The sequence below is a fragment of the Stegastes partitus genome, unplaced genomic scaffold (genome assembly GCF_000690725.1).
Source record: "Stegastes partitus isolate 25-593 unplaced genomic scaffold, Stegastes_partitus-1.0.2 Scaffold287, whole genome shotgun sequence".
NCBI classification, from domain to species: Eukaryota; Metazoa; Chordata; class Actinopteri; family Pomacentridae; genus Stegastes; species Stegastes partitus.
The window spans coordinates 219,950-241,363 of record NW_007578018.1 but is presented as its reverse complement, the minus strand read 5'-3'; the positions used below and the strand labels follow the sequence as shown (position 1 = coordinate 241,363).

General features: G+C 39.3%; 2 protein-coding genes across 3 annotated transcripts; both read right to left on the bottom strand.

Moving 5' to 3' along the window:
- Positions 1-542: 542 nt before the first annotated feature.
- LOC103358023 (receptor-type tyrosine-protein phosphatase beta) lies at positions 543-13,411 on the bottom strand. 2 transcript variants are annotated; one of them, XM_008282819.1, is made up of 12 exons: positions 13,318-13,411; positions 13,139-13,227; positions 12,206-12,294; positions 9,375-9,885; positions 8,466-8,714; positions 7,375-7,629; positions 6,731-6,854; positions 5,051-5,196; positions 4,694-4,951; positions 2,838-3,104; positions 1,352-1,449; positions 543-1,150 (listed from the first exon to the last, which is right to left on the bottom strand). In XM_008282819.1, exons 2-12 carry the CDS (start codon positions 13,179-13,181, stop codon positions 1,073-1,075), a joined length of 2,118 nt encoding a protein of 705 aa, XP_008281041.1. In that variant the 5' UTR covers positions 13,182-13,227; positions 13,318-13,411; the 3' UTR covers positions 543-1,072. The 2 variants fall into 2 exon arrangements, with proteins under 2 accessions (XP_008281041.1, XP_008281042.1); XM_008282820.1 differs by having other exon boundaries at positions 13,139-13,222; positions 13,318-13,406.
- Positions 13,412-13,603: 192 nt separating this feature from the next.
- Positions 13,604-20,577, bottom strand: tp53 (tumor protein p53). The gene is made up of 11 exons (XM_008282818.1): positions 20,472-20,577; positions 19,227-19,372; positions 19,049-19,130; positions 18,709-18,897; positions 17,314-17,488; positions 17,081-17,193; positions 16,696-16,805; positions 16,364-16,488; positions 16,184-16,281; positions 16,026-16,096; positions 13,604-15,179 (listed from the first exon to the last, which is right to left on the bottom strand). Exons 2-11 carry the CDS (start codon positions 19,313-19,315, stop codon positions 15,086-15,088), a joined length of 1,146 nt encoding a protein of 381 aa, XP_008281040.1. The 5' UTR covers positions 19,316-19,372; positions 20,472-20,577; the 3' UTR covers positions 13,604-15,085.
- Positions 20,578-21,414: the final 837 nt, after the last annotated feature.

Here is a 21,414-nt window from a genome sequence, read left to right as displayed (position 1 = left end):
AGAGACAGACAACCAAGCACACTCACATTCACACCTACAGACAATTTAGAATCACCAATTAACCTCAACATGTTTTTGGACTGTGTGGGAGGAAGCCAGAGAACCCGAAGAGAACCCACACCGCATGGGGAGAACATGCAAACGCAGAAAGAAAGAAAGATTCCAGGTGTCCTCACCGGGACGCAAACTGGCGACCTTCTTGCTGAGAGGCAACGGTGCTAACCACCGCCCCACCTTGCAGCCCTATAGGTGACCAAGGATACTTTAACTTAACATCCACTTAATCTTTGTTTCTTTCTGCTTTTCCCCCTTTCTATTAGTTTTAGACTCATTTAAAATCTTCATTGAAGCGACCCGACTCTTAGAATAGAAGATCCTGCCATTATAGTGTCTGTTTGGGAATGTAATAGAAAAAAAAGTTTGCAAAAAGAAAGTGAAAGCGTGCTATTATTGATGAAAAATGTTGTCTTATTTACATCAAGTGCTGGGAGGATGAAGTAAAGTTCGACACAGAAATGATTAGACTAGTCAAATCAAAGGCACATTGAGTTATGAATTCATTTATTTAAAACTTCAGACATGCCACATCATGAAAGGAAAAACTGACGAATGCACTATAAAGCAAATAAAACTGAGATTTTAGCTCCTTACTATGCTGTCATGTTAGTCCCATTATGTCAATGCTTTGTCGCAGTTTCTCAAATTTTAGATTTACCTACACAAATATTTCACTTATGAGGATATTTACTTTGACAGTAACGTGTGGTTTCTTTTATTTATTTTCCTGGATTTAAAAAAAAGAAAAAGTTTAGGTTTACACTGCAAAACAAGCTCCTTTTGAAAGGTGTTGTAGAAATAAAGTTTACAATAACATTAATAATAATAAACTGAATATGTACATCGAGGAAAAATGCAGATAAAGTAATGACTAAGATGTGTGTAGTATTTTGATGAATAAAATTCTGAAAATTAAAGAATCGGTACAGACTTTTTTTTAAAGTTGAGAACGAACAGAAAACCGGATCATCAAATATCCCTTCACCAACACATTTGCAAAAACTAACATTACATCTTATGCTTCAGTTGCCTGATCAGTAAGGCTCCAAACGATGGCATCGTACAACAGGTTGACTTTGAAATGATCCCGCAACTGCAACAAAAAATAAAAGCAAAGATTACTTTTAAACCATTTATAAAACAAAAAACTGAGCCATTCCTTTTCACACATACTCCAACTTTACATTCTTTAGTAGACATGAAAATTTGATCAGTTTTGGATATTAAAATAGTAGTTGTTGTTTTTTTTCTTGTTACCTCCTAAACTGTGTATTTGTGTTGTGTACTAACCCACCTGTTCAAAGACATTTTTCCTTGTGGATTCGTTGTCACAGAGGAGAGACTCTGCAGACGAGCACACCATTGACAAGCTGATTTCGACTTCGTCTGGAACTGGGGAACAAACAGAATGTGTTAAACCTGCTGGTGGGGGGTTATTTCTGTCCACTGTGGTCAAAGGTTAGCAGCTATACACAGTCTCAATTTAAAGATTTACTCAAACTATGACAGCAAAGTACATTTTTGATTCTTCATTGCAGCCACCTTTTTGCTTTGATAGTAGTTTTCCACCCGATTTGAGCTCTCAACCAGCCTTATGAGACTGTCACCTGAAGATTTTATTTTAAAGAAGTTCCCTCAACTGCTTGGCTGCTTTTCCTCATCCAAAAGCCATCTCAGCTTTGTTTAGGTGGCCTGGTTGTCTGACGCTGTACTCCATCGCTCTGCTTCTTGATCAGAGAGCCCTTGAAGAGCGTGGAGGTGCATTCTGATGAATAAATGTTGGTCCCACTGGCTTCAAACCGGATGGGATGGTGGTGATGCAGCGTCTTTGAATTCTGAATCCCTTGGTTATGCTGCTCTAGGTTTAGACTGCTGGGGGGATTCTAATGATGTATTGAGCTCCACTACTATACTCTCCTCTCTTCCATACGCTCATACATCAACGTTACATACAGTCAGCCTCAAATGTATTCATATCCTCCCATTAAAGAAGGGAAAAAAACAGCTGTCACTGAAATAAGTTGAAATTGATGAAAGTAATAATAAACAAAAATTTAATGAAAATCGCTTTTTGAGCCAATCACTGCAATCAAATGTTTTCTGTAACATTCAGTCAGACTTCTGAACCTGTTGACAGCTATTTTGGCCCACTGCTCATCAGCAGACATTTGTGATTGATTTAAAGACACACAATCGATCAAAAACTGTCAATTATGTGCAAATCTTTCAGTGGCTACTTTAAGAAATCTAAAATATGACACACAGTTGTTCTTTTTTGTATCTTATTTTGTGCAAAAAATAATAAACAAAATAAAGAAAACTCAATTTTTTAAGGTTCTGAAGTGTAGTTACGTGTTTCTGTTCAAAAACAACATGATCGGATATATTGTTATTTAATTTTTAAAACTAAAACGTAACCTTTAGAAGCCCTGTATTGGTCGGATGGATGCTGCATTCAAGAAAGCTCCAAAAGCCTGAGGGTCATATCTGTAAGCTGGCTACCAAACTGCAAAGTTTTCAGTGACTAGTCACCAATTTTGTGTTTATTTACCATCTTCTGTGTTTGATTTGTTTATAAATGCATATTAATCCCCAACAAAATATATCAAAAGGCTTATTTGCAGAAATCTGATACTGGATGGCAGCCTGAAAGTAACAAAACGATAACAAAAAGAAAAGCTATGCTTCGAGAAAATGGCTTGTTTATATGAATTATATGCACATAATTATTAATAGGCTGAAGCACCCAGCAGTTTGGCTTTAAGGTCTGAGAGTCTCACCTGTTGTCGCATCTGTAGTTGCTGGGAGACTTTTGTGTTCACCTGCCAATGTATACACTTTAAAGAAGTATTTGGTTCCTGATGTCAGGTTATAAAACGTATGGGTGGTGGTGTCAGAGATACTGTCAGACCAGCTCTGACCCCAGAATGTGGAGGAGAGTTCGACAAGGTACTTGGCTTTTGTTATGTTGCCGGGGGCGGTCCACTTAAAGGTGATTGAGGTTTTATCGACAGAAGCGTTGGTGGGATTTTTTGGTGGAGATGGCACTGAAAAAAGGGAAGAGAGGGAAAGGACACATCGCTGGGTTAATCAATCAGTGATGAAACACAGTGAAAAGAGCTGTGGTGTGCACACGATATCTGTCATTCAAGTGAGACTAAACAGCAAATCAAGTGATGGATAATAATGCCTGAATAAACTGAAGACTAAATCTAAACTAATAGCAAGTCTATCAATCTGTCAAAATAACTAACGGTTTATTTATAATTTACTCAACACTGAAAGTTCTGTCCATGTGTGATGATAATTTAACTGCTGCTTTACTTACAGGAAGAAAAAAAAAGGACTGATGCGACATAGATGTAACAAATGATTTAACGGCACCTTACAAACTGTGACTGTGTATTTAGCTCACCGTATCAGTATTGATGCTAAAATGTGGACTAAATCACTTCACACAACTGATGCTACTTTTACTTGTGCTATCTGATGGTATGCATTTCAAAAATGCGCTTTATTGAAAATAATACAGAAATCCTACTTGGTCGGACCTAGTAGGGCTACGGTCACAACTTTTACAGAAAAGTGACCAAGGTGCTCATTCAGACATGATGCTGACATGTTCAGATGCTGTCAGATTATACAGACACCTGTATGTGTGAAGTCTGTGGACTAGATGTGCCTTATTAGTAATAATGATGAAGTATTAAGTTATGCTCGCTGTTACCACAGTCACTATGGCATCACAGGAATGCTAAAATAAAAAATAAATCTGTTAAAAAAAAAAAAAGGAAATAAATGTGTAAATATAAAGAAGAACAAATAAAAGAATACATTTAAAAAATAAATAAAAATATGGAAATATAACGGTAAATTTTGTTTTTCCATTTTGTTTCAGCTATTTCCTATTACTTTTCCTTTATGTCTTTGTCTTTTCCTTTTGTCATTGCTTTTTCCATTTTGCCTTTGTTTTCACTTGATGGACTGAGCTGTCAATCAAATGGCTTTGGGCGGGGCTTTCTGTCCAGGTGAGTAGTCAATACCTGATCACAGGATTCCTGCATGGCGCTAGCTCCTAGTGCGGCTAAAGGGAAGTGACATCACCTTGGGGCATGCAGTTTGACTGGAGAAAGGCGGAAAAATAAATATGGAATATGTGGAGGAATTAAGGAGAGGTGTTCAACGAGAACTTTTAACAATTGCTCGGTATGTGAAAGAAAATTTTCAGCTGGACTACATTTTGAGGATGGTAGAAGATGTCAGCGAAAGTCTTGGGCAAACATCTGCGCTGACCAATATGGACAGTGACCCGGTTGTGTGGCACAATGTCTGTTCTTGCAATGAAAAGTGGAAAAAGTGATGACAAAAGGAAAAGACAAAGATAAAAAGGAAAAAACAAAGGGAAAAGCAAAGACAAAATGTACCTTTATATTTCCATATTTTTAAAAAATTGATTCTTTTATTTATTCATAATAAACGTGTAAATATATTCACACATTCATTTCCTTATTTTTTTAACAAATGTATTTTTTTTTATTGTGGCACTCCTGTGATTCCATAAGGTACTGGTAAGTCAACCAGGATTTAAATCCTCATGATTCTAACTTTAAACACAAAAGAAGCGAAAACAACTCACAGGTAAAATTGGAGAATGCTGTTGGTGGGCCTTTGAGATGTCCACTAACGGCGCGGACGACCACAGTGTAGTTGGATGCAGGCTTCAGTGTTTTAAACTCAATTCTAGCTTGTGTTATGTTTGATTTTGTGTCCACCGTTTCCTCATCCAGCAGAAGTTCAATAGCAAAAGATGAATAATTCCCCTCAGGGAGGCCCCATGTGGCATTAAGGGAGTTATCATCTGTTTCCACATTCAGGTTTGAAATCGGTCCAGGGGCTACATAGGAGTCACAAAGTCTGATAAGTGACACTCAATACAGCGTGAAAATGTTTCTGTGGATCAATAAATAGCAGCCGAATAATTAGCAAAAGTTACCAGTATAGGCAAAGATGGTTGTGGCGTTTCCCTTCAGGGTGTGATTAGTCAGTGTTGTCACCACAAGGGTGATTTTGTTGCCGATCGGCAGCTCTGTTACTTGCACCGCACACAGAGTTTGGTTCACCTCTTTCTTAAACAATGTGCTGTTACGAAGAGAAACAGAAATATAGAAGTAAAAACTGCTGCTGGTCGCTGTATTGGCATCTCCAGTGTAACAAGTGTCAGAAATTCAGACATACCACTAGCTTGTATAATCATATATGCATAGTTTGTGTCTTCAATCGGTCTTAATAAAATTACTCAATGAGTTCTCTGAAAACAGTAAAGTTAAATTAAATGGAGCAAGAAATACAAGAAGTTCAACTTGTTCAACTTTATGTAAAGTAATAAAGTATATTAGGTAATCTGGCTGAACTCTTTAAAGGTCTACAACGGGTTTTCTTGAAGCATCATCACGTCCCATCTCTTTGCAATGAAGTCAGCAGAGCAAAAGGAGCTAAATGTATAATACTGTCGCCATTAGGTTGCTGTTATGGAGCCCATTCTGACAGATATGCAGTTATATTGCTCTCTTCAAAGCCACTAGACACAGTTTTTATTTCGCACATTTAAAACAACACCCATTGAACCAAACTGCTTTCCAGTAGAGTAATAAGATTGGCTAAATTTGACTAACAAGTTTAATTGTTAAGGTTAGGCCACCACAACCCCAACCCCAAAGTCAAAGCAAATACACAGACTCATTAATGTAGTGGTGGACCGGTTACTCCTGAGTTCTGTGAATTCAAATTATTCGTTTTGTCAACGGAGTCCGGCAGCTTTGAAGAGCTGAAGAGAGTACAGATGGATATAACGGCTTGAGTTCCAAGTGCGAAAACGCCATCTGACAAAAGAAAAAAGGTAACATGGCAAAAATAGTTAAAATATAGTTTACGCTTAAACTACCCCAACCCCTCCTGCTACCCCTCATCCCCACTATCACCCCAACCGGTTGGGGCATGATGGCCGTCTTCCCTTAGCCTGACTCTGTTGGAGGTTTATTTTTTGCTCATAAGGAAACCAACTTTGGATTGTTGGGTTCTCGGTTCAAAATTCGTAAGGTCTGTACTCTGTTAAACGCTGTGAGATGACATATAAGTGTCTCATACAACCAGCTTCTTAGAAACCAAACTATCCCTTTAAAATAAAAGAAGCTTTAGTGAAAAGGAACAGGCCTTTGGAAAGCCTTTAGGTTCTTGAAGACGTTTCACCTGACATTCAGTTCCCTTGAAGATATTTCACATAAACCTCATGATGGTGCAAGAAGAAAACTTGGGGTATCATCAAGGCCATATGATCAGTCCTCTGGATACCGTGTCTGTACCAACTTTCATGAAAAGTCATCCAAACAGTGGTTGACATACTGGCAGAAAATGGTAGACTGTCAGACCAGTAGTCTGGCATTTGCGGGCAAAAGTGCAAATGCAAATGAATCTCACACAAACCACATCGCTTGCTTCTGGACACCTCTGGATACACCTTCAACCAATCCGAGCAATGAAACACATCATGTAGCACTGACGTAGAAAAGTGCGCTCCTCTGCAGTCACTATATCAAACTCAGCCTGGTCCAGAGTAGGCAACGCGGTGTGAAAAATTTAGCAACACATTCTGTACTAGCAATCGAAAAATACATACTGATCACTGCTGTTCATAGCCTTCACCAAGAAACCCGTGAAATTTCCGTCAGGTGGCCCCCAGGAGAGAACCAGTGAGTTTTCGGTATTGTTAGATGCAGTCATGTCGGACACTATATCGGGCTCTAAAAGAAACAACAAAGAGATAAACAGACAACATGACAGTGTGTACTGGTTACAACCCCCCGGTGCAGCTTGGTACAGGTCCCTGTTCAGGTTAGGTGCTTTTGCTGATTTGAATTTCATATTATGTGAGCAGCAAATGAGATGCAAAAACCTCTTCCTCATACGAACATGCTTTCGATGTGTTTACACTGGTATCGAATATATAGCGTACTTCCACAATTTCATTTAGCTTTTTAGCCAAAGCGACGTACATCTGAGAGAGGATGCAACACAAGCAAGGAGAAAGCAATCTAGATAAGCGCCATAGAACAAGTTCAAGTGTGTTGATGTCAATAGCAGGCAGAGTGGGAGGTAATCAGATTTTTTTTTTCCTATTACCACCCACACTGCCTACTTCCCACAGTGCGTACTTCCTGTTTAATTTCCCTACGACTCAATTTTAAACAGAAAAACGCATTATGTATTACAAAATGATTACTCAGCATTATAGTAATTTATGCACGTGCGATGTAAACTCACTGGTGTACACTGTGATGGTAGATTCTTCACTCCTTGTTGAGCTGTCCTTGACTCCTGAGAGGACGGTGATCGTGTAACTCCCTCCAGGTATCAATCCAACAACCTGTTTGTGGTTTGTGGCTTTGTTAATTTCAGTCTCACTGCTCCCGACCTTGAAAAGAAAGAAATCCAGGCTTCCAGCTGGTTTTTCCCAGCTCACATCAATGGATGTTTCTGTAACTCTGGTGACTGTCAAGTTTTCGACTTTGTTGGGTGCTGAAAAAAAGGAGATAATAGTCAGAGCTTCAGGTTTTTGCAGTACGACTGGTGGTGCGTTCATTTATCTGTTTCGAAAGTAAAGAAGATGTAAGCAATGATCTGATGTAAAAAAAAATGAAGGTTCATGAATGAATTAATGTGCAACACGAACATAGACTGTATAAAAGATGGACGTAGCAACCGGCCCTGAAAAATGAAGCCAACCCAGAAGCGTCAAAAACCTACGTCCGCGAGCTGCTGGCTCTAAAAAGCCCTGGCTCCCATGGACTTGAATTGGAAAAGAAGTGATCAGAGATCACAAAATACCACATTCCTACAGCTCAGGATTTTTTTCTTATTAGTTTTCATAGTCAAATCCAGAGATCAGGTGGCCAATCTGAAAATAAATCAATACTGAATTTAAAAAAAAAAATCATCAAAATTTTGCGGGGCAAGGGGCGTGGCTGGCTTGATTGACAGTCGGCAGCGACGATACAGACGAAGCGAGCAGAAGGCGGTAAATGTGGGCGGGCAGAGAGGGCCCGCCTCTCAATCCGTCTGACCAATCGCTGCTCCTATGGCTCCGCCCCCGTCCAACGATTTTTGCGTCACTGGCTCCAAAAATCCAAGATGTCAACCAGGAAGTAGCAAAACCCTGGCTTCATTTTCTCAGTGCAGAAAGCAACGGGTGACGTCATGGTAGCTACGTCCATCTTTTATACAGTCTATGATCACAAACAGTGTATTTCTCCTTTACTTGCTCACAGTTGAATGAATTTGTCACATTTTCTTGGCTAAAACTTAAAACATCACTTTTTGCATGTGTCACTTTAATGCAACCGGATGCAACTCACTGGTGTAAAAAGTGACACTCTGTGGGTTCAGCTCTCTCTCACACTTCACAGAGAACACCTGGACCGCGTAGAGAGTGCCGGCTGTGAGGTTGACGAGGTCGTGAGTCGTTTCGGTTTTATTTTCCATCAGGTCTTTGTCGCCTTTAGCCACCACGCGATAATGGGTGATGTCACCGGGCACCTTCCGCCATGTCAGAGTGGCGCTCTCTGGGCTCAAATTGGTCACATTGACTTCTCCAGAGAAATGCTCTGTTTGAAAATAGGACGAGTAAGGTGTCAAAATGAAGTGTAATAAATCAATGCATTTGTTGTGTTGTACTCTTATTCTCCCACTGTTAAATCAAGTGTATGAGCAACTATAGTAAGAATCTCACAAGACAGTTCACTGTATAGATATGAAATATGCACATAAAAGCAGATAAAGTACATTCGTTATTCATTTTCAATCATTATTTTGCACTTACAACATGCAGCTCTAACTCCCATTTTCGTTGATTATAATGGAAGCTTAGTGATGCAGCTCAATTGAACAGTCATGTACTGTAGCCATGTTGCAACAGATTAACAGTCTTTACCTTGAATAACTTGATTTAAGTAAGATATTTGACTGGACTGGAAATATTGCCTCAAAAAGTTGATCACTAAATATATAAACATTGTATTTGTTTTGCTGAATCATCACCAAGACTTGGTGGTTTTATCATAAAGGGAGTTTAAAAGATAAGTATTTTTACAGAATGTGTGGATTTGAACTAATAAATAAACATTTGATTACATGGTTGCATTGGTTTGGAAATATTAAAGTGCTGCTTATTTCAGCAAACACTTAATTAGGGGATATGAGTGTAGAAATGACCACCCAAGTCATGTGTACTGTAATTTTTGGGTGAAAACAAAAGAGAGTCCTACCTTCATAACAAATAAACGGCAAAAGCTCCAAGCAGCTTTTTTCAACCCACGGCCCAAAGCTCAGCATGGCCACGCAGGAGTCCTCAATGTACTTCTCATCAGACTCTGAAGGAGCTGGCGTTGGCATAGGTGACCGTGTACACGCTGGAAGTCCAGTGAACAGTGAGCTTGTGATGTTTTCAGCGTCGGCTCCAAAGTACTCCCAGTCTGTCACATTTGCTTCGGTGAAGTTGGCGAAATCGTTCCTTGTCGCTGCAGGGCAGGTGCAAGAGCAGCTACAGCAGTCTTTGTCTGGGGGAGAGGGTTTCAACACTGGCCAACCGGGGTACCAGTTCTGGAAGGTGAGGGGATCTCCATTGGACCAGTGGGACCAAGACATGCTGACGTTACCGATAGAGTTGCTGGTTGAGTTGAGGTTCTTGCGCAGGCCGGTCCAGTGCTCGGAGCTGAGGTTCTTGACGATGGTCTCGATGTTGTCATGGTTCAGAGTCGCCAATTCTGTGAAGCAGACCTGATTGGACGTGAAAGGTGGCAGTCATTCTTTTCTAGCTGAGCTGAACAGGCAGATGTGAAGAGCTTGTGTGCATCAGTTCATAAATTTACAGAGTGGGACAAAATATTAGAAGCTATGTAGCACACGGGTCATTCAATGAAAAGTCAAGTACTGCCTCCCACCTGACTCCATACAAAACAACAGGTTTTTACACACAACAACTTTAGTTCATTCAATAAAGTCAAAATGCTACCTTCATGTTATAAATATCTTCTGAGATACGTGGCCTCGAGGTCGCTTTTTAACTTAAACCAGGAAACAGCCACATGAAATTTTCAGCAATAAAAAGAACATCCGGTAACAATTCTGATCACCTATTCAAAGTGTCACAATCTAAAGCCAAAATCTTGTTTTTGTTCAGTATCATGGAGTATATCATGGTCGCAAAAGTGCACCAGTGCAATGTCTATGATGGAGAGTAAGCAGAAACAAGCGTTCCTACCCTCGATGTGGGTTATCTTATAATTCACTGGAGAAAACCTTTAAAAAGTGCATTTTGGGGAAGGTTTTAAAGGTTATTTCACCATGTGGGATAGCCGGTAAGTCACAGCATATTAGTTTTTAATTACAACTTGATATGAGGCTCATCTTCTAGCCATGACTTCTTCTGAGCCAATGTTGGAGTATTGGAATATTTTTAAACTTTATTAAATATTTTGTATGTAGCTTCTGTGACACGGACATTTCCAGTGCGGGGGATTGATAAAGTCTATCATATCTTGTATACTAAATGTATTGTACATTAAAAAACGTAGCTAATTATGAAGGGGATGAGTTTGAACGGTTTACTGATTTGGATGTTTTTTTTTTTAATGGAATGAGCCACAAATCAGCTCATTGCAGTGTTTGATTAAATCCTAATTCAATGTTCAATTTGCTCACAGGCACAGATGGACATGTAGTGACTGTAGTGAATATCTTCTCGACTGCAAGATGGATTATTTGGTACAGACAGCTAAAATCTCTGCTGACTAACTAATAATCTTCGGGAGCAGTGACTTCCTGTTGTCTTGACAACACTAAATGACGTTCACCGGATGGTCATGAAAGTTGCTGACCTCAGCCGAGAAATACTCGCAACCCGACGTCAACCACAGCTCGCCGAGTCCCCACTTCTGTTTTTGTAAACCAATGAGATACACTGTGCTAATAATTCAGCTTTAAAGGCACCACAAGGCTGATTTTGCAACCCTTTACAGAGCAAAGCCAGTCGTACCCCAATTGCTAGTAATAATGCTAAGCTAATATAACTCCATGATGACAGTGATAAACATATTACCCAAAGTCACATAATATTCCTCTGAGTTATGGATGAAATAAATGATTCAGTCAGTGCTGATAGCTATTTATTTCCATCCACTATTACACATGAAGGCAGCAATACTAGGTACTAATACTATGATTATGAATTAAATTAACATGAACCTGATTATAACAGAATGACAACATAGTGTGGGTAAAAAATTCAATTTAGTGACTCTGCACACAATGGCAGCTTTTTTTTGTTTGTTTTTACCCGAAGAGCCTGTGGCTATTTTCACTGTTTCACTACCTTTACTTTTAAGCGCCTATCTTGGTCATTACAAGAACTGGTTATACATGCAGGATCTTTTTGGGGGTTTTTTTCAGAACAGTCTAGGCTATCCAGATCTTTCATCGTTTGGTCTGATAACAATTCAAGGAAAAATCACAGAAAAATATGCGTTATGACATTGTGCAATGACAATATCAGTACTTCAGTTCATCCAAAAACCATGCAGTGTCACTGATACGTGCAATAATTTTGTTTTTTAGGACGAGTATTTACGTATATTTAGTTCTTTTTTGTTATTACTATATTTCATGTCGTAAATGTTTGCACTATCTTAGCTGACGTAACATTGCGAATGTCCCGACTGTGGCGTTGATAAAGGGTTATCTTATCTGTTTACATGTATCTCACTATAAAATGCTGGCAGTGGAGACATCTGTCATTATTATGTAAGAGAGGAATCGAGTAATATCAGAACCATGATGGTGGAATACTGTATGATGTAGATATTGGGGAAAATATTTGCTTAGTGACTAAAATTGTATTTGCTGAAGTGTTCACATGCTGAGAGGACAAAGTGCGTCCGTCCGGCTCTGCGGCTCTGATCTGACAACTGTAGACATAAATGCTGTTCCACATATGTGCCTTAGTGATTCAAAAAGAGAAATGTCTTCAGGATTTTGAAGCAGATTGGCCTCATGTTTCAGCGTGTTTTTAAATACAGTAAACCTGCAGTTCAGGTTGTACCTGGCAGTGGTTCCTGGCCTCATCCCAGGTGAGATTATGGTCCTGGATGAAGTACTGTCTGTCTGCAATGCTGTACATTAACATCAGAGCTGGGGAGAGGCATACAGACAGGAGACAAAGTTGTCCATAGGGTTTTCATGTTAACAAATAACTAGTGAGAAGGCAGTGTTAGGTTTTTTCTCTCCAGTTTTCTCTAATATATATATCATTATGCAAACACAAAGTAATTCCTATTTGTCTGTAGCAATAGTGAGTACACTTAAATTGTTTTGGTTTCTATTGAGAATGCAACAAATAAAAGCACATCCATCCATCCATCCATTATCTATACACCGCTTAATCCTCACTAGGGTCGAGGGGAGCTGGAGTCTATCCCAGCTGACTTAGGGTGAAGGCAGGGGACACCCTGGACAGGTCACCAGTCTATCAAACAGCACATCTTTCATCCCAATTAAAATAAATTCAGATCAAAATATTTCTATTGCAACCTTTAAGGTGAATTACACTAAAAACTCTACACTCACAAAAACATTAAACGCTGGGTTGCCATGTTTGCTTAAACCTACGAATGATTTCAAAGTCTTGATTCGTCACAGGCAAACTCAGTATCTACTTACAAAACTCTTAAGACTTGCTTATAGCTGTTAAATTTTGCTGTAACTGCTTTATCGAGTGATATTTTATGTGTTGGATCTTTTTTTACTTGCAATATCTGTTTTTACTGTAAAGTACTTTGTAGCTTTATTATTGATAAGTGCTATATAAAGTTATTTTTACTTTGGCCGTTGATTAGTTTGTCATCAATTTCTAACATAAACCAAACAATAAGTTGATTTATTGAGAACAAAGAAAAAATAAACAGATTCAATGATATTATCTACAGCCCTAATCACTTTGCCTTTAGAGGGTGTAACATAAAATAATCACACTCACCCCAACATATTAAAACACAGACTGGATCCTGCAGCTTTCCCATATCGGTTTCCTGTAGCCTCTAGTTTCACCTCAGGTTCGGTTCTGTACTAAAAACAAACATTAGGTTGGAAATTAACACAAAAAAACGAACTAAAACAATCCTCTAAAGGCCAAACATGAAATGGTTCATTACTCACCCCGGCTATGGATGCTTCATCCGCCTCTGCACAGAAGGAAATAACCTCTCAGCAGGTAATGTACCGTTCAGCACCAACAGGTAAACAGCACATTTGCCTGGCATCACAAGGCTTCATTCAACCGAACACAGGAACACCTTTAAATTTACAGCTGGTTTTGCATCCATATCCAAAACATGCAAAAACACCAACAAGGAAAAAAAGGAAGTTGTGTAAATGAATAGAAGCACAAAATACAAGATGACATTGATACATGATTTTTTTTTTCTTTTTTATTTGGGCTTTAAGCTTTGAATAACAAAAATGCAAATTAGTACAAAAATAATGTAAAAATAAAGACAGAGAACTAGAAAGATAAACATCTATACAAAACCATGTCCCCAAAACAATCTATGAAAGACAGAGAAATAAAAGCAAGAAATGCCTAGAAGTATATTTTGCTGGCAGTGAACAAAAACAAAGTGGTTTTAATAATGGGCAGTGATTGGTCACGTCAAACTGAAGTGCTGGTTATGCATGTAAAAAAATATATAATAAAACATTGGTCTGTCAGTAGGAGAAAATCCATCCACTGTGGGTGCACTGTGATGAGTCACAACCATTTTGATATCTGATTTGAGCGGCTTCTAAAATGTCCTCTAATAAAAATCCATTCCATCCATGTGTGTGTGTGTGAGTGTGTGTCGGCCAAATTATTCTGGATTTCAATCTTTCTCTTCCTCTGAGACATCCTTTGCTGAACTTCTAAAAGATTAGTTCCTGGGGTGATCCAGCCAGCCCCTCATCGACCAAACCTAGTGTTAATTTCATGAAAAAAAACAAAACCGAAGACGGTGGCAAAACATATTCCCTATGAGCGATTTCACATAAAAATAGGTGGCAGTAAATACACAGGTCCTTTAAACCAAGAAACTGTAATAACAAGGAAGAAAAAGCCCGGCTGTTGACGGATAATTTGTTATAATACCATGCGGCGAGTTGTGTTTTGCTTTACACCTGCGACAGCTTGTTTTGCCAAGTTTAGGGTTATAAATACAGCGTTGTTGTACTATTTCACAGCCCATGTAATCAAAGTTGACCAGAGTTGGTTGAATTTTCCAACCTGATCCGACAGGGTGTCAGTGTCTGAATGTGTTTGGGCTGCGGTGTACTAATACAGCAGCGTTTATGGACGTAAACATCCATGACAAGCATGACTTTGCACTTTTCTTTTAAAACAAATGAGATTAAGTTCCAACATGTGCCATAACAGTGGCTCAAACGGACTACAAAACTGCTTAACTGTTCTTTATAATGCAATCTGGACCATATTTATATAAAAACAAAATGTCTTAAGTAATCAAGAAGCAAACAGTATAGTTTTCACTGATTAAATGTGCCATAAATGGCAGCATGACTGACATTATTCTCAAAATTAACTCCAAATAAATGCAGCTCCAACGGAAATTTTTAGATCGCAAAGCTTTCGGCCAGGCCTTGAAAAACGTCAGCAGTGAGGAGTTGTCAAGTCTGCTTACAGAAACTGTTCTCCTGTGCATAATCTATTCAACCTTTATTTGTTTGACAAGTTAGAAAAAAAAAAAAGCAAATACAAAAAACTAAACAAACAGCAAGACACTGTGCAGTACTTTGAGTAAATGATCAGGCAGTACAGTTACATTATCGGAGGAAGGAGGTGATTTCCAACTGTGAGTAAAAACCTGAAATCGACCTGATGGCTTGGAAGGAGAAAGAGATGTTTGTTTTTATGATCGGCGCAGAAATGTTCTCAGTCGCTGTCGCTGCGCTCTCCCCTTTGCAGGAGTCTCTTCCCGCTGGAGGGCAGAGGGACCTCGTGCTTCACGGACACCTTTGACTTTTTGCTGTGGAGGGAACGTAGGATGTGTAAATCAGCACAAATTAAGGATGATTTGGTTCATCTGCAATACCTTGAATGGCAATAATGAAAATTAAAAAGCACTCGGGTTCACTAGCATAACCCTATGAAGCTTTACTGAAAAATAAAAAAAATGAAGAAGCAAATTATTAATAGTTTTGACATTAGGCTCCTGTCAGGTAATGTAATTTCATAACATAGCTGTACTCGGATTCTTTCAGGGGACCATCTATTTGGGAATGCCTGACACTGCCTGTCGCTTACACACCTGATATAAATCTAGACATCACTACTTTGTGGTAATATATAGTGGTTACTCTTCAGACTGCACCCAAATCAAATGACAGATGTGAAACATATGTACAATATTGTATTCCGTGAGATATTGCTTCAGCAGATATTTTCAAAAGTGCTTCACAGACTGTTATCAATACGACGTGTGTAATTACGACGACTCTGGGTTATGTAGGAGCAGGCTGATGAACATCATGTTGCCTTATTTAACCTGTGTGCACGGCGCGTTTTAAAAAAAGATCATGTACAGTGACCTCTAGAGTTTAGTTTAGGAGACCTGTGGCGCTGTTGTTGAGGACAACACTGGCTAAAATTCAACTGCCTCAAATGACACCGTAATGTATGGAACAAGTGTAGACTGGCTCGATGCCTGTGTCTATATCGGTATTGTTCCTTGAAACTGTCCTGAGGAGTTAAATGACTTGCACATGCCAACATCCTTCGCCAGTAAGTGGATTGTGATGTTGATATTTTATAACAGTTGCTGTCGAGACTGCTAAAATGGCTCTTATGTACAGTTTCTTGGTGCACCTCTTACCTCTCTCTGTCCAGCAGCTCCAGACCATCATTGATTTTCTTTAACATCTCGTAGCGCTCGCTGCCACGAATCTGTCGCAGAAATTAAACAAGTTATTTCAACATCTGGAAAACCTTTTGATTTCCCACAGACGTCAAACTGTATAGGAATGTACTTACATGCAGAACATGCACATCTTTGTCCTCTTCCTCTGCGCTCGATTGAGATTTGGACTTCTTGACAGAAGTGGTGTCAGGAACAGGAGCAGGAGCACTCTCTAGAAAACAAAAGTGAGGTTAGCAAGGAAAGTGCATGAAAGGACAGAAACTGAAACGCAATTTACAGCAACAAAAGCATACTTCGCTTTTTGGTTTGTTTGGTGCCGTTCTGCATCTTGCTGCTGTTTTCCTCCTCAGTCTTGCGGTCCCTGCCTGGACATGCGCAGACCCGCACCTCAAAGCACCTCCGGCCCAAAACCAGCCCCCTAGAGAAGCAAGTTAACATCAGTCAGGGTCCAAAGTCTTTACAGGGCTGCATTAAAAAAATAGATATAATTTGCAAGATGAAATTTCTCCGATACATCCGGAAAATATATATATTTTCACAATATATCACTCTTACTCTTGTACCAAAAGACACATAAGCATCCACTTCACCCACACTACATCTAGTTAAAGAGAAGATGACTTACTCGGGAGTTTCAAGCGTCAGGATGGTGAGGATGGGCCTGCGATTCATGCCTCCCATGCAGGAGCTGTTGCACATGAAGCTCAGCAGGATGGTTGTCATCTCCGAGCCCAACTAAAGCACAGTAAATATGTTAATAGATTACCTGAGCTTGACACAAAAAAAGGTAAAGGCAACATGAGCTGTGTGATGTTTTTTTAAATTAAATATTCGTACATGTATTGTGATAAATTAATTTTCTAGACTCCAAATTTTGCTTTTTCAGCTTTCAAAAATACAGACTATCTTTACTGAGACACGATTCATATACTCACGTTAGAAAAAACTAATTTTAGGAAATGAGAAGGGGCAGATATCGGCCTTGGAGGGAACAGGCTGAGCCGTCTTACCTGTGGGGGCTCGTAGGGGACAGTGACACTCTGCCTCTTCGTGTGCACATCTTCAAAATACTGAGCCCTCTGGCTGCCCTCCACCCTGATCAGATGGCTTCGATGCTCAGCAGCTAAAACAAGAATAGAAAAAAATTTAAACCAACTCAAAGCCAATATTCCCACAATAAGATACAACAAATTACATTATTGCACCTCACTCTCACAACAGTTTATCACAGAAATGTTTTTACCGTCTTCGTTCTGATGATGGGGGCATCTGCGGACGACGTCGGCCACGTGCTCCGTCTTCTTATAAACCGCTGTCGCTCTCAGAATAGCCCCCTGAGGAGGCTCCTTGTTCACCAGCACTTCAATTGGACTGGTCTTTGCCAGCTGGCAATACAGCTTGTTGAGAAGTTCTGAAAACTGATTAAGCAGAAAGTTGTACATGTTATTATCTGCGTTCTTATCCGAGCTGTGCAATCATACCTGAAGACTTAATGCCAGGGAGTTGTGTGCGATCTGTCTTTACTAAACTAAAACTTTGATCCAAATTGTTTAACTAATTGTTCTGCTTTCAAGAATCCAAAAGATACTTACAACTTAAATTTTGTAATCACTAATGCCAGATTTATGGATTAAACAGTGATTTTTTTAAAACTTTGCCTTCATTTATTTTTAACCCTTCCTGTTCTGAAGGAAGACCATGCAGGAACATGTCCCGTCATGTCAGAAGTGTGCTTTACAACCAGGCTGCGCTGCCTTCTCACACCAGGGCACAAGTCGCAGGAGGCGGGAGATCGGGAGATCGGGGGCAGACCAGCCTAACTCTGAACTGAACTGGCCAACCACATTGCACTGCTGGGTGACTAACCAAAGAAACACCAACCCTATTGGCTCTTAAAGCTCAGTGACTGACTCTAGCCCTTAAAATTCAGCGAATCGTCACAATGAATAAGTTTCTACACGTATGTCAGTGAGAGAGATACGAAAGAAAGGATTTTTAGTTCGCCGCCAAGGTAAGACTGCATTTTACTATTTATTCAAAAGCTTTTAAATTTCACAAGCTTTTAAAACATTAAAATTAGTCTACTAAGTAACTAACTGAGTAATGAAAACTACAGACCAGTAAGTGAGATTACAGAAGTAAAACGTTAAAATTTTCAAACTTAATTTTTAAATTGTGCCTAGGTGAGCTGAACTTAATTTTAGGGAATCAAACAACTACCAATAGTAGTGCAGTTTCTCCATATAAAAGTGTACAATAGATGGAGAAAATTAAGTTAAGCAGTGAGCTTCGCCTCTATGAGCAACTGCTAAAATCCCCTTTGTCTCAGGCGAGGGGCTCAGGCAGCAGACTTCTGCTCCTCATCACGTTTGGTTGCTTGATAATCTACTGCAAGTCCCACTGAACTTTTAACATTTGGGTAACGTTTTAGATGATGAATGATACACTATGTGCATTGAATTATTAATTATTATTGAATTATTTTCTGCTGGTAAGGTTGTGGGTAACTTGTTCGGAAATCAAAATCTGGTACAACTAAAATGAATGAAAATGCATGTGGAGGCGGATTTAAAAATACAACAAAACAACAAATAAGTTGAATTCCAAAACTTTCAGAGTCAGGTCAAGGATAACTTACAGTGGAAGTGACAGACTTGGCTGTGCCAGACTTCTGAAAGCGAAGCTGGAAGGCATATTCCCCCGGGTAGTCGGTTGTAACCGGGACGGTGGAGGAAGGGGGAGTAACACCATCTTTAGGTAGCACATCTGGATGCAGCTCAAACAGATTCTCGTCGAATCCTTCTGTCAGAACTTGCTCATTAATGAGCTGTTAAAGGAGAGACGTGAGTCAGTGCTCCGTCATGCACACATTATCTTACATTGAAGTTACCAATGTTTTATTACGGACAAATATCTAACAGAAAGTTTTCTACTGCAGTAATTAATTGTTTTGTTCCTGAGCAATGAATAGAGTTTACCTGCATATCCATTTGACCATCGGCTCTCCATGGCTCATTCACCTCAGTTGCAGTTGGAGTGGTAAACATGGGAGCAGCAACACTGCAAAAACAAAAATACCCCAACTGGTTCACTTTTTAGGCACCTTTTGTATTCATGCATTTTTAAACTGTTATCTACTGTGAAAACTTTACTTACACACTCTCCCATAGCTCCCTAAAAGAATCCTGGCTCAGTGGCAGGTTCTGGCTCAACTGCAGGCTGTCGAAACTTTGCTCTTCCATCATTAATTTCCCTCCTTGCTGAGCTGAGAGAAAATGAGGAAGAGCCAAGACGCCGGAGTCCTGCAGGGACGGACAGGAAGGAAGCACTAGAGTTAATCTGATGAGGTATGCAAAAGCTCAGTTTATTGCGGTGTGACAAATTCCTCTGGCTTTAAACAGGTTTTGTGACAAAAAAAACAAAAATTTGAGAAACAACTGATCCATGTCACTACCTTTTCTTAAAAAAACAAAACAAAACAAAAAAACACACAAACAAACAATTTCCAAGAGCCCAAAATGATGTCTACAAAATGGTGTTTGTTAGCTTGTGTGGCCTAAAGTCACAAAACATCCAATGTACAATTATGGTAACACAGAGGAACGCATCAAACATTTGCAAGTGAAAAGTGACTTTAAACAACCAAACACTCGCAGGGGCAACTTCAGTCACACGATTAAAACCTATACATCCAGCTGAAAAGATATGAATTACACCAAATCCTAGACTGAAATAAACAATCAACAAATGAAAACCATTTTGAGTGGGAAACCCAGCCGTTGTGTAATCTGTCTTGGAAATGAATCTGCTAAATGCTAACTGGTAAGCCTTGGTTGCCATCACACTGGAAATGCGACTTCAAAATAAGTAGGCCTTTTGCCTGAAAAACTATTGACTAATGCTAGCCTGTGCAACCACCTAATTAGACAACAATTCCTAGAAACATACTTCAAGAATATAAAGTGGAAACGTAATAAACAGACTTCATTAAAGCAGCCGAAGCAGCACGAAAAACATTAAACCTGCTAGCATTAGCTATCGTCCATTTTATGTCGTGCAAGAGGCCTGCAATAATTGAATGAAGCTAGCTTCGTTTAGCCGCGGAATCGACACCCCATAATAATTCGACAAACAAAACTTAATTGGAGTCAAAATATGCATACAAACAAACAACTATCAACTATGTACCGAACGATAGGCCCATACTAATTGCGCAGGCACAACTTTTTTTTTTCGTTGTTTAGCGGGTTTCGCATTAGGCTAATTACGTTAGCACGACGTTTTGGAATCCGACCGACCGACGATAGCTAGCTTAAACTGCGACAACTTTTTTGACGTAAAAAATAAGTTGCTTTCATGGGGTTACAAAAATGTAGGACACATGTATGACCACACAACTACCTTGAATGTCCTGCTGTCGCTCTCCAAGAAAGGTGAGTCACAGGCGATACAAGCTGAAAGTGACTAAAGACCCAAAATATTTTGAGGCCAAACAGACCACGCTGTTGTTGGGGATTCCCACAGAAATGAGGGGGGAGGGGCGACGGCTTTTATTAGCGAGCAGCGTCCAATCACAGCTCGACCTCATATCCTGCCGCTTCCTACGTACACAACAACGCCAGAGCCTGGTGCTGCATTCAGAGCCACTGGACATACTGGAATTCTGCACGGACAAACTATAACTAAGCGATATTAAATGCGGTTCAGATTTGGTTTATGATTCAAATACCTGAAAGAAAAAATACATTTTTGGTAAAAAATAGACACATGGGGGTTTTCTTCTGAGATTTTTTGTCGTTTTTTAAGATAATCCCATCAAGAATAGGTTACACGATTTACTTGTGTTTTTATTTTTTTGTTTAGTTGAAGAATAAATGACAATATTTCACACAATAGGAAAAGATGATGTGATAATATTGCAATGCTAATGATTTTACATAATTTTACACTGTCTTAACCATATTACTTATTTGGTGTTCTACCATTTTCTTATGTGTACAATTTTTTTGTTTTAATGGTTAAGCAGATTCAGAGACTGGTGATGAAATGAGCAAATAAATCTTGCTGTGACACCATATAGGATACAAATCTGTGAATATATAGCTGCCTTTAACAAAAACCTCACTGACATACTTATCACGAACTAAACTTTTGATGAGCACCTGAAGGCAACATGACGACAATATGACGAATAGAAAACGAAACGTCAGTGGAAATTAAAAAAATAAATAAAGAACCCTTTAAACGTAAAAATGCTTGGTTTTATAATACAAAAATTGAGTTTTCAAAATCGCTGCTTTCCTAACAGCTGCCTCTCTTGTCATTCTGATATTACTCATTTTTA

What these genes read in the sequence shown, in the direction of transcription:
- tp53 (XM_008282818.1), bottom strand. Translation starts at nt 19,315, where the DNA reads ATGATGGAAGAGCAAAGTTTCGACAGCCTGCAGTTGAGCCAGAACCTG. An exon ending in CCATCATCAGAACGAAGACG is followed by an intron (nt 17,194 to 17,313) that starts GTAAAAACATTT and finishes TTCTTGTTTTAG; the next exon opens with CTGCTGAGCATCGAAGCCAT. An exon ending in CAAACAAACCAAAAAGCGAA is followed by an intron (nt 16,282 to 16,363) that starts GTATGCTTTTGT and finishes TTTGTTTTCTAG; the next exon opens with AGAGTGCTCCTGCTCCTGTT.
- LOC103358023 (XM_008282819.1), bottom strand. Translation starts at nt 13,181, where the DNA reads ATGGGAAAGCTGCAGGATCCAGTCTGTGTTTTAATATGTTGGG. An exon ending in AGGCCAGGAACCACTGCCAG is followed by an intron (nt 9,886 to 12,205) that starts GTACAACCTGAA and finishes ACGTCCAATCAG; the next exon opens with GTCTGCTTCACAGAATTGGC. An exon ending in GAGTGTCACTTTTTACACCA is followed by an intron (nt 7,630 to 8,465) that starts GTGAGTTGCATC and finishes CCTTTTTTTCAG; the next exon opens with CACCCAACAAAGTCGAAAAC.